General features: G+C 49.4%; 1 protein-coding gene across 5 annotated transcripts in view; it reads right to left on the reverse strand.

The window, feature by feature from the left end:
- PLIN3 (perilipin 3) overlaps positions 1 to 12,294 on the reverse strand; it is a 26,614-nt gene continuing 14,320 nt past the window's right edge. For 4 of the 5 annotated variants that reach the window (XM_057708479.1, XM_057708482.1, XM_057708480.1 and 1 more), the window contains 3 exons: positions 5,537 to 5,736; positions 3,028 to 3,153; positions 1 to 839 (listed from right to left, as the gene is read on the reverse strand). In XM_057708479.1, coding sequence (XP_057564462.1) covers positions 495 to 839; positions 3,028 to 3,153; positions 5,537 to 5,736 — 671 coding nt within the window. In that variant the 3' untranslated portion in view covers positions 1 to 494. The remainder of the gene's footprint in view (positions 840 to 3,027; positions 3,154 to 5,536; positions 5,737 to 12,294) is intronic. The other variant, XM_057708483.1, reaches the window with a different exon arrangement.

Genomic DNA, 12,294 nt, shown 5'->3' on the forward strand with positions numbered 1-12,294 from the left:
GACTTAGCTGCAAGTAAAATTTATTAAGGCAACACTGAAGCCCCAACGGGCAGGCCTCAGCCCCCTTCTGCACTAGAATGAGTGTCAGCTGCTCTGCACCGCCCCATGCCCAGAAGGCCCACTTATCAGGAGTCCAAGCCCCTTAGCTCGAGGCTGATATCCAGGGCCTTGATGTAGAAAAAGGAGTGGGATGTAAGATCTATATTCCTGGGTTTTAAGGAAGAAAACAAAAAAAATTTTTTTTTGGAAGCTTCTAGAAAAAACTTTTTTCCTGGAAATCTCATCCTAATGACTACTGTTAGGCTCAGACATGCTTCCTCCCAGCTCAGAGAGGGTAAGGGACTGGTCGGGTTCGAGGACCTTGGCTTCCCAAGGTGGCAGCTGAGGTGAGCTGGGAGGAAGGGTTAGAAACGTGTGTTCCCGGTGAGGGGTCCTGAGCCAGTTGCCAGCCCCTCGGGGAGGATAGAGCCCTCTGAGCCTCCCTCCTGCTTCTCCTATTTCTTCTCTTCTGGGGCTTTCTCGGTGATTCCGGGGGCAAAGGGTCCCACCAGCCACATGATGGGTGTGTTCTGGGCGACATATTCCACCATGTGGTCGAGGGCCTCACGGGCCCTGGCCACCTGCTCACGGCTCTGTGTCAGGATGCTACTGGACAGGTCCTTGAAGGAGTGGATGCCGGAGAAGGTGGCCTGGAGGTCCTCCACCTGGCGGCGAGCCTGCAGCGCCTGGTCCTTGACATGGGCGGGCAGCCCCTGGAGGCTGGAGCCCAGTGAGGCACAGGTGATCTGCAGCTGGTGGGCGATGTCACGGAACATAGCCAGCGTCTGGGACTCGACCTGCTGAGAAGGGGGGGGGCGACCATCAGGACCCTCTGAGTTGGGGGTAACTGGACCCAAAGCCCAGGAGAGAGAAAACGAGGGTTCTACCGCCCACCTTGGGGAAAAAACCTTTCCCCAGGAGAGGACGTCAAGAATGAAGCGGGGTGGGGTGCGGTTTCAGAACGCGGGCTCTTTGAGTTTCAAACCGTGTGAGATAATCACGAGTCAAACCGAAAAACAGGCCTAGACATTTTTCCAGAGTAGATACGCAGACGGCCAATACGCAGGTGAAAAGATGTTCAGCCTCGTCAGTCATTAGGGAAGTGCAGCTCAAACCCCCAGGGAGACACCCACCTCACCCCTGTGCTGGCGAGGATGGGGAGAAATTGGAACCCTCGTTATGTCACCGGTGATGCAGTCACTTTGGAAGATGGTCTGGAGGTCCCTCAAAATGGTCAACTGCAGAGTTACCACATGACCCAGCAATCCCGCCCCAGGCATCCACCCAAGAGAAACAAAGATACGTGTTTATGCAGACTTGTAAATGCTCAGAAAGGCATTATTCACAGCGGCCAAACAACCCAAATGCCCATCAGCTGGCAAATGGAGACACAAAATGTGGTCCCTCCACACACCAGAACATCCTCAGCTATAAAACGGCGTGAAGCACTGACACCCACTGCCACGTGGGTGCACCTTGAGAACAGGATGCTCAGTGAGAGAAGCCAGACACAGAAGAGGACACACAGGGTGGTTCCACTTCTATGAAATATTCACAAAGTACGCCTGTGGTTGAGGGAACTGAGGAGGGTGTGGAAACGGGGCATGACTGCTATGGGGTGAAGATCTCCTTTTGGGATGATGGGAATGCTCTGAGTTACGGCAACCGTCACACCACCTGTGACTATACTAAAAACCACCGAACTGTACACTTTAAATGGGTCGATTGTACAGTATGTGAATTATACCTCAAAGCTTTTTTAAAGTACAGGATACTGAATTTTATATCTCAACAAAATAGTTTTTTAAAAAGTTAAAAAAAAAAAAAAGAGAAGGTCTGAAAGAACTTTCTAGGCAGGAGTTGTAAGCAGTGGGGGAGACAGCAGTTGAGGTGGGATCCTTAAAAATTGCCCAGGCCGGGGAGGAGGTCAAAGCAGGCTGGGAGGCGAGACTGTGCCCTGAGCCCGGTCAGCTGAGGACTCTGGCTTTGAACCTGGCAAGGAGGTGCCGACAGACTCAATATCTATTTTCTGGCTGCTGCGTTCAGCAGCTGGGGTGGAAGGGAGATGGTTTTAGGTGGGTGGGGTCTGAAGGCTGAAGAGTTTTGCACTTATAGAGATAGTCACGATAGCTTTATAAATACCATTTCTTAGCACTATGTGCCTTATTATATATCAATGTATATGTGTGTGTACATGTATATAAAATAACTCACATACCAGAAAATTCACCCTTTTAAGCTTACAATTCAGTGATCTTTTAGTACATTCACTGGGTTCTGCAACCACCACCTCTAATTCCAGAACATTCCATCACCCCAAAAGAAACTTCTTCCCCATCCGCGCCCCCCTCCAGCCCCTGAAAACCAGGAACCCACTCTCTGTGTCTGTGGATCTGCCTGTTCTGGACATTTCCCATCAATGGAATCACACCCTATGTCTGCTTCTCTCCCTGAGCATCATGTCCTTGGGGTCTGTCCACGTGGTAGCAAGTGTCAGGGCTTCTCTCCTCTTCATGGCTGAGTGATGCTCCCATGTGTGGAAGGACACGGCTGTTTATCCATCACCTGCTGAAGGATATTTGGGCCATTTCCACTTTTTTGGCTGACGTGACTCATGCTGCTGTGAACACGCGTGTTCCTTTCAGCTTAACAGCCCTGCAGATGGTCCTATATCCTATTCACAGAGGGGGAAACCAGGATGCTGGGATGAGGGAGGGAAGGAATTAGGACTCAAGTAAGTGTGGCATGGCTTAGAATTCAGCAGGTCGAGACCCATCACTCTCAGGTGTCCCATGGTTCAGAGGCAACGCTCGTACCCAAGAGTGGAAATCCAGGCAGGCTTCCTGGAGGAGGTGTCACCGGGTCCTGAAGGCAGTTAATGGGAGGCGAGGCTGGGGAAAGCATTCTGGGCAGGTAGGTCCATCGAGCAGAGGTGGGAAGCGGGAAGTCAGGGCCCCAAGTATCCCATGCTGCCCCCCTGGTGGGTACCTCTGGCTTGGCCGCATCCCCTTCCAGGACCTGGAGCCGCTTCTGGTTCCAGCTGAGCCACATCTGGTGTAGTTTCTCCTGACCCTCCACCAGCTTCTGGTCGACGCCCTGCTTGACGGTTTCCATCTGGAGCAAGAAAGAGAAAGGGAGAGGCTGCCTTGATGCTTGACAGAAGCTGGCAGAGCCCCTGGGAATCCACAGGAATCCAGGGAGAGATGGGATTCCCGAGGGAGCCCGGGGTGGGTGGGGGGCGTCCTTTCATCTGAGATGGGGAGGGAAGAGGGAGGGATGCTGTTGTTCTCACACAGGGTTTCCACAGGCTGTGGTTTTCACGATCATCAACACACACATGCCCATGTGGTACTTGCAAAGAAAGTGGCCACAGATTCTCTGCAGCTCCTCCCATCTTGCCTGTTTCCTACCGACCACCCAAGTGGACCTGGCCACGTGACTGGCTTTGCCCAACGGGACACAAGTAGATGGAGTGTCAGCAGAGGCTTAAAAAGCTCTTGCAATGGAATATTACTCAGCCTTAAAAAGGAAGGAGATTCTCACATGTAATACAGTGTGGATGGACCTGGAGGACCTGTGAGAGAAGCCAGACACAGAAGGACAAATACTATCTGACTCCACTCACAGGAGGTCCCTAGAGGAGTCAGATCCAGAGACAGGAAGTAGATGGTGGGGCCAGGGGCTGGAGGAGGGGATGGGGAGTCAGCGTCTCATGGGGACAGAGTTTCAGTTTGGGAAGATGAGAAAGTTCTGGAGATGGAGGGCGGGGATGGTTGTCCAACAATGTGAATGTCCTTAACGCCACTGAGCTGTGCACTTAAAATTGGTTACAATGGTGAATCTTACGTGTATTTTACCACAATTAAAATTTTTAAAAAAGGAGAGAAGAGATAGTACCTAGTAGAAGCTAAGCAAAGAGGGAAAGAAATTAGAAGTTTAGCTCTTCAGAGGACAGAAAGATTAAAACTTCGTGGGGCAGGATTTGACTACAGAGGCAGGAGGGAAATTTTTGGGGTGATGGAAATGTTCTTGGCTGCGGTGGTGCTTACATGTCTGTAGATATTTGTAAAACCCCTCAAACTGGACACTTTAAAAGGGGTAATGTTGGCTAAATGTCCATCGACAGACGAATGGATAAAGAAGATGTGGCACATATATACAATGGAACACTACTCAGCCACAAAGAAGAACGAAATTGGCTCATTTGTAGAGACATGGATGGACCTAGAGACCGTCATATAGAGTAAAATAAGTCAGAAAGAGAAAAACAAATATCATATATTAACACATATATGCGGAATCTAGAAAAATGGTACAGATCAACTGGTTTGCAAGGCAGAAATAGAGACACAGATGTAGAGAACAAATGTATGGACACCAAGCAGGGAAAGCAGTGGAGGGGTTAGGGTGGGATGAATCGGGAGATTCGGATTGTCATATATACATTACTAATAAGGAAAAAAAATCAAATTGTATACTTTATATGCAGTTTATAGTATGTCAATTATATCTCAATAAAATTCTTTAAAAAAAAAAAAGGGGTGATGTTGGGACTTCCCCGGTGATGCAGTGGTAAAGGGTCTGCCTTCCAAAGCAGGGGACGCAGGTTTGATCCCTGGTCAGGGAACTAAGATCCCACATGCCACAGGGCAACTAAGCCCGCGCCACAACTAAAGAGAGAAAACCCATATGCCACCACTAGAGAGAAGCCCACGTGCCTCAACAAAGATCCCGCGTGCTGCGCGCAACTAAGACCTGATGCAGCCAAAATAATCATAATAAAATAAAAACTTTTTTACTTGATTAAAAAAATAAATAAAAGGGGCGATGTTTCTTGCATGTAAATTACACCTCCATAAAACCAACTTTAAACAAAGTGTTCATGGGTTCCCGCTGCAGCTGGAGCCCTGAGACCGCAGGTGGGGGAAAGCCTGAACTGGCCTGATGGAGAAGGTGCCCCCGCCGAGGGGCCCAGCCTCCAGCCAACCTATCATGGCCTGAGCTATGTCCCCTCCAAATTCATATCTCGGAGCCCTAACCCCAAGGACCTCAGGATGTGGGTCTTTAAAGAGCTACTGAAGTTAAAACGAGGTCATTAGGGTGGGGCCCTAATCCTGTATGACTGGTGTCCTCATAAAAAGAGGTTATTAGGACACAGACACACAGGGAGGGATGACCAGGCGAGGACACAGAGAGCAGACGGCGGTCTACACGCCCAGGAGAGAGGCCTTAGCAGAAACCAACCCTGCAGACACCTTGATCTTGGACTCCCAGCCTGCAGAACGGTGAGGCAATGCATGCCTGTCGTTCAAGCTGCCTAGTGTGCTGTGTGGGACGTTGTTACAGCAGCCCTGGCAAACTCATCCAGGACCGCGGCCCTGTGAGCCAGCCCAGGTGTATGTGCGGAACGCGGAGGAAGGAGCCACGCGGCTTGGTGGGGGCGGGGCTCGCTGGCGGGCACACGGCTGGCCAGCGCCCCCGTCATCGCAGGCCTCACCAGGCTGAGTGTCTGCGACAGCTGCAGCAGGGCCTCCTGGGCCCTCTGCCTGGTGCTCTGCAGTTTGCCCAGAGAGTGTTCGTAGGCCCGTTGGCGCAGCCTCTCCGACAGGGAGCCCAGACGCACAAAGTAGCTCTGTTCCTGCCGCTGCTGGGCCACCGAGGCGATGTCGAAGCCCTCCAGGGACGTGGCGAGGCGGGCTGTGGGAGGAAAGGCAGGAGAAGCGCGTGAAGGCCGAGTTTCTGCCCCGGGCCTGCAAGTGAAAAGAAGGACTTCCCTGCCTTGGTTTTTCCCATCTGCGAAACGGGGATGATGGGGACCAAATATCCCAGGATTAAGAGGCCTTAGGCTAGGGACTTCCCTGGCGGTCCAGTGGTTATGACTCTATGCTTCCAATGCAGGGGGCATAGGTTCAGTCCCCAGTCAGGGAACTGAGATCCCACATGCTGCAAGGCATGGCCAAAAAAAAAAGAGGCTTTTAGCGGGACGGTCTGAAAACTGAGGCCCTTGGGACAACCCGATCTGTGAATACAACCGTCTATGTTCATTATACGTTGTCTACAGTTGCTCTCAAACTACAGAGGTGGAATACGTGGCCTCCTGGCCTGTGGAGATTAAAGTATTCATTATGTGGTCCTTTACAGAAAAAAGTTGGCCAGTCCTGCCTGTATTGGCACCTACCATATATTAAGAGTGACCAATCTTTCACAAGGTTCTAGGTGCTTTGCAGGCATTCTTGTTAAATCTTAGCAGCTCTAAGAGGGAGGCACCGTTATCCCATTTTTACAGATGGGGAAACGGGGACTCAGAGAGGTTAAGCAACTTGCCAAAGGCCACACAGCTGGGACGTTGCAAATCAGGATTCGAAGCCAGGCCCCACATTCTTAACCATGATACTCGATGGGAGGAGAAGTCTGAGCCACAGGAGAACCATTTTCACAGCAGTTAAGGAAAAGTCAGGAGTATGCAGTCCAGAAAATACTCATAATGTTACAAGGCAACAGGATGGAAATCCACCTGTCTTGATAATTTGATCCTATGTTATCCTGCCCCTTTAAACTTTAATACAGTGGTGATTAAAGTTTGAATTTTTAAGTAACCCTATCTGGGTTTCAATCTGGTCCTAAGAAATCACTGGCTTTGTAAGGCCCTATGGCAGGTTCTGCAAACTACAGCCCCTGGGATGAATGCCACATGCCTTTATCAATAAAGTTTTATTGACACGCAATCATACCCATTCATCTACCTACTGTCTATGCTTTTGTGCTACAATGGCAGAATTGCATAGTTGTGACAGACACTGCATGGCCCAAAAAAGCCACAATTATTTATTACATGGCCTGTCAAGAAAATGTTTGCAGCCCCCTGCATGCAGAAGTGATTTGGCCAGTAAGCCTCAGTTTCCCTTCTGTAGGACGACTTGCGTTAGAACTGCCTAAAACATGAAATCTGGGGAGTTTCCTGGTGGTCCAGTGGTTAGGACTCCACAATTTCACTGCCATGGGCCCAGGTTTGACCCCTGGTTGGGGAACCAAGTTTCTGTAAGCTGCATGGTGCAGCCAAAAAAAAAAAAAGGGAAATTTGCACTAGCCTGCATTCAAAAAGGCACATAAATGAACGAATGTTTAGCTGTTCTTATTACCTTTTTGTAGTTTATCTGTTTAAAGTTCCCTCTCTAAAAGAATCTGGGGGACTTCCCTGGTGGCGCAGTGGTTAAGAATCCGCCTGTGAATACAGGGAACGCAGGTTTGATCCCTGGTCCGGAGAAAGATCTCACGTGCTGCGGAGCAACAAAGCCCCATGTGCCACAACTACTGAGCCCATGTGCCACAACTACTGAAGCCTGTGTGCCTAGAGCCTGTGCTCCACAACAAGAGAAGCCACCACAATGAGAAGCCCACACACCGCAAGGAAGAGTAGCCCCCGCTCTCCATAGCTAGAGAAAGGCCGTGTGCAGCAGTGAAGACCCAACGCAGCCAAAAATAAATAAATTTATAAAAAAAGAAAAAGAAAGAAAGACAGTGGAAAATCAAGCAACAAAATCCCCCATGGTGTCACTGACCCCTTTGCTCGGTCAAGGTAAGCTTTCGATCAGGGGAATCTGGTTGTTTATATTGATAAAAAAAGTGTTCACATATTAAGATATAGATAGGGAAGTCATTCTGGCTTATACCTAAGTTAACTTGAATTTGATGCTAGCTAAAATAGCCTGTTCATAGCCTATCAAATGTACCTTGTACATCTACTTTAATTATTAAAGAAAAGGGCACAATGGCCAGAAGTAAAGAATGTCTGTCTTAAAAATCAAGATTAGTGACGTCCCTGGCAGTCCAGTGGCTAAATAAGATCCCCGCTCTCAACGCAGGGGGCCCGGGTTCAGTCTCTTATCAGAGAACTAGATCCCTCATGCTTCCACTAAGAGCTTGCATGCTGCAACTAAAGATCCCACATGCCACAACGCAAATCTGGCACAGCCAAATCAATTTCTTTTTTAATTAACTAATTTATTGGTTGCATTGGGTCTTTGCTGCTGCACGCAGGCTTTCCCTAGTTGCAGTGAGCAGGGGCTGCTCTTCGTTGCGGTGCGAGGGCTTCTCATTGCAGTGGCTTCTCTTGTTGCAGAGCACAGGCTCTAGGCAGTCGGGCTTCAGTAGCTGCGACACATGGGCTCAAGAGTTGTGGCTCGAGGGCCCTCAGTTCAGGCTCAGTAGTTGTGGCGCACAGGCTTGGTTGCTCTGTGGCATGTGGGATCTTCCCAGGCCAGGGATCGAACCTGTGTCCCCTGCATTGGCAGGAGGATTCTTAACCACTGCACCACCAGGGAAGCCCAAATATTTTCTTTTAAAAATCAAGATTAAATGCCCCTCTTCCTGGGACACCAAAATGCTGGTCCTCCTTTGATGATAAGACTCCTTCCTAGGTGCCAAGGCCATACTGACTCGCTGTGTACATGCTGATCTGTTTTTTTTTTCTTTATTCTTTTTTTGCATTCTTGAAGAAATGTGACCCTGACTTGTTTAACGTTCTTTGTTCAGCGAAGATAAAAAACTGCGCTGAAAGCCCTGCTTCTCAGGAGCAGTTTCTCAGAGTTATCTGGGAAGCGGGCTTCTGGCGTATAGTACTCAGTTTGGCTCAAATAAAACTCTTTTCTATCCTTATTTTTGACTGTTTATTGATTTTTGTTGACGCTATAAACATTACAAAATTTGAGGAGAACATACTCTTATTGAGGGATTCATAAACTTTTTCTGTAAGAGGCCAGTTCAGTCAACATTTTCAGCTTTGCAGGCTCTACTGTGCAATTAATCAGCTCCGCCATTGGTATACAAAAGCTGCCATAGACTAAATGTAAATGAAGGGGTGTGGCTGTGTGCCAATAAAACTTTATTTACAAAAGCAGGAGGTGCGTCAGAGATGGCCTGGAGGTAGTCTAACAGGCTGGGGGGACAGGATGTCGCAGAAGAGTCATTTCATGATGACATTTTAAAAACTGAACAAAATAATCAACAAGGACCTACTGTATAGCACAGGGAACTATACTCAATATCTTGTAACAACCTATAATAGAAAAGAATCTAAAAAAGAATAGATATAACCAAATCACTTTGCTGTACACCTGAAACTAACACAACATTGTAAATCAACTAAATTTCAATTAAATTTTTTTAATTTAAAAAACAAAATAAAATGATTTACAAAAAGATTAAAAATAAAAAATAAATTAAAAACTGAACAACAACAACAACAAAACAAACACCTGGGATGTTTAGAGGCAACGAAGATAAAAGCCAGCATCTTGGGGAAAACGGACTGTGCCCCATTCTCCTACCAAAGGTAGGTTTCCAAAGTCTAAACCCAAACCAGCAACATTCTGAATCCCTCCTGATGGCCAGAACTTCTCCACGGCCCTCTGGGAACCCTGGAGCTCTGTGCTTGGAAGTGAAAGCAGCCTCGTTATTTAGGCCAAGGATGTCTGGCAGAGTCCAGGCATGTCAGAGCAAGCCAGCAGGGCCCCTGGAGGGGGCAGGTGTCCTTGGCAAAGGGGAGAACTGGGAGAGGAGGGGAGCAGGGCTGTTCTCCTGGCCGAGCCCACGAGGAACATCCTAGCTCTAACGCCATGGCACCTTTACTCACAGACCACCCTGGTACCTCAAGCACCATTGTGCACGGTGATTTCATCCTTAGTGAATGGACAAAAAGGAAAATGCAGAAAATCAAAGCTGGTCAGACAGATCTGTTCTCTGAAGTGGCTACCAAGCTTGGCTCACAATCTGCCTCCCAGCAAACCCTGCTTCTCCCCCTCCCTTTGGGGGCCGAGACCCACAGCCAAGTCTTACTCGGTCTGAGCACTACGAGGGGTCAGCAAGCAGCGAACTTGGGGTACAGGATGGGAGACTTCAGCCAGGTCCCTTCCTTCAAGAGGTTCAGAGTCAAGTTTTGAAAACACAAGGCACAAGCGACATGCTATGCTCACGCCACATGCTATGATCATTCACCTGGAATGTTGTCCCGCCTGGAACATTTTCCCACTCTGCCCCGCCGGGAACATCACCCCACCTAGAACATCACCCGAACTAGAAAATCGAGTTTCTCCAGAAAGCAAGGGACCATGATTTTCTGCTGAGGAATCCCAGGGAGAATCACGGGGTCTCAGAGCCAAACTGAGGAGCCAATTCCAAGCAATCGAAACGAATAGGACAAGTGAAGTGTCAATAAAATAAATACCTCAGATCGAAATATACCATGTTGGGCTTCCCTGGCGGCGCAGTGGTTAAGAATCCGCCTGCCAATGCAGAGGACACGGGTTTGATCCCTGCCCCAGGAAGATCCCACATGCCGAGGAGCAACTAAGCCCGTGTGCCACAACTACTGAGCCCACGTGCCACAACTGCTGAAGCCCATGCGCCTAGAGCCTGTGCTCTGCAACAAGAGAAGCCCCCACAATAAGAAGCCTGTGCACTGCAATGAAGAGTAGCCCCCACTCTCTGCAACCAGAGAATGCCTGTGTGAGCAACGAAAACCCAACACAGCCAATAAATAAAAAATAAATAAATACTAGAAAAAAAAAAGAAATATACCATGTTAACCTGTGTGTTCAAACCTATAACGTAAAAAGTCGTTATGCACCCTTGGACGGTGCTGGTGAACGAGCCCGTAATGCCAAAGTAAATAAAAAGGGGGAAAGTAAGCTACTTGCCCTGCTTTTCCTCTATAAACTATACCTTAGGGTAATCCAGATTGCAGCAGAGAACTGTGTCAATGGAAGTTTTCCAGCTTACAGCTAGAAGAGTGACACATTGCAATCGCAGTGGAAAAAGAGATTGACGGTGATTAGGCACTGTCTACCCATGAGGAAAGCACACGATTGCATTTTTTTTTAATTCTTTTTTTTTTTTTTTGGCCACGCCATGAGGCTTGTGGGATCCCTGACCAGGGATCGAACCTGCGCCCTCGGCAGTGAAAGCGTGGAGTCCTAACCACTGGACCGCCAGAGAATTCCCATGCTTCTATTTATATGGAGTTCTAGAACAGGCAAAGCTCTGGTTCTCACCTGGGGGTGATCCTGGGCGAGGTCTGGGGACATCTGTGGTTGTCACAATTGGGGGGCTCCTGGCGTCGAGTGGGTGGGGGCCAGGGATGCTGCTCCACCCCCCACAGTGCTCAGGACAGCCCCCCACAGAGGATGAGCTGGCCCCAATGACCACCGCAGTTGGGAAACCCTGACCTACTCTGGGTTCTTTCCAGCCATCACAAATATTTGGCATCTCATTCAAACAATCTAGCTCTGGCTAAAGTCCGCTGGAGCCGAGAGGCTGCTTGCTCTGGATGGAACATGGTGTCTGGTTACACGTGGCCCTCATGGGCCCTTGCTGCCGTGGACATTGGAGTCTGCAACGCTGGCAGGTCTGGGAGTTCCCGGCACATGTGCAAAGGATGGCCGTCTCTAGAAGGCGGGGCCAAGGTCAACCCCAAGAGCCGTGCGTTATGAGGCCATGAGTAGGACTGGCTGCTTTGTCTCAACACTTTCATCCCCAGTTTGTCTACTTCTCTTTATTCCTGCCACCACTTGGTCCAGCTCCATCACAGCTCACCTGAACCCTGACTCCCCCAGCTCTGAACCCTCCCCGCTCCAGTCTGTCCTCCCAAAAGCAGCCACCAGAGGGCATCAGTGAGCACCTGAGTCAGGCCTCGCCCCTCCTCTGCCCACAGCCCTCCAGGGCTGGACCTTAAAGCCCAAGTCCTCCCCATGACCCACAAGGCCCCGCAGGACCTGCCCTCTCCCCTTCCTGCCCTCCCCTCCTCCCTCTCTCACCCTCCCTCACTCCGCTCCAGCCACATGGGCCTCCTCCCTGTTCCTCCAACCTGTTCCCCAACACGCCACGCATAGTCTGTTTTCCCTGCGTCTCTGCCCTGACATCTGCACAGCTCACTCCCTCCCTCCTTTCAGGGCAACGTCACCTCCCAGAAATATCTCCTTTAATATCGTTTCTGTACACTTTAGACATTAGGTTCCATGAATGCAGAACTTTGTTCACTGACGTATCCCTAGGACCTAGAAGAGAGCTTGGCATATAGCTGGCGCTCAAGGCACATTTGAACAAATTGATGCCTGAGGGGAGCTGGGTGGGCACGAAGAAGAGTTTGAGTGATTTTATTCTGGGATTTGAGCACCTGCGAGCGCCAGGCCCCGACCTGGACACGGGACACAACCTCTGCTTTGTGGAATTGATGACCAGCGCCAAAGGGAAAAATCAGAG

Source organism: Hippopotamus amphibius, chromosome 15 (assembly GCF_030028045.1).
Source record: "Hippopotamus amphibius kiboko isolate mHipAmp2 chromosome 15, mHipAmp2.hap2, whole genome shotgun sequence".
Lineage (NCBI taxonomy): Eukaryota > Metazoa > Chordata > Mammalia > Artiodactyla > Hippopotamidae > Hippopotamus > Hippopotamus amphibius.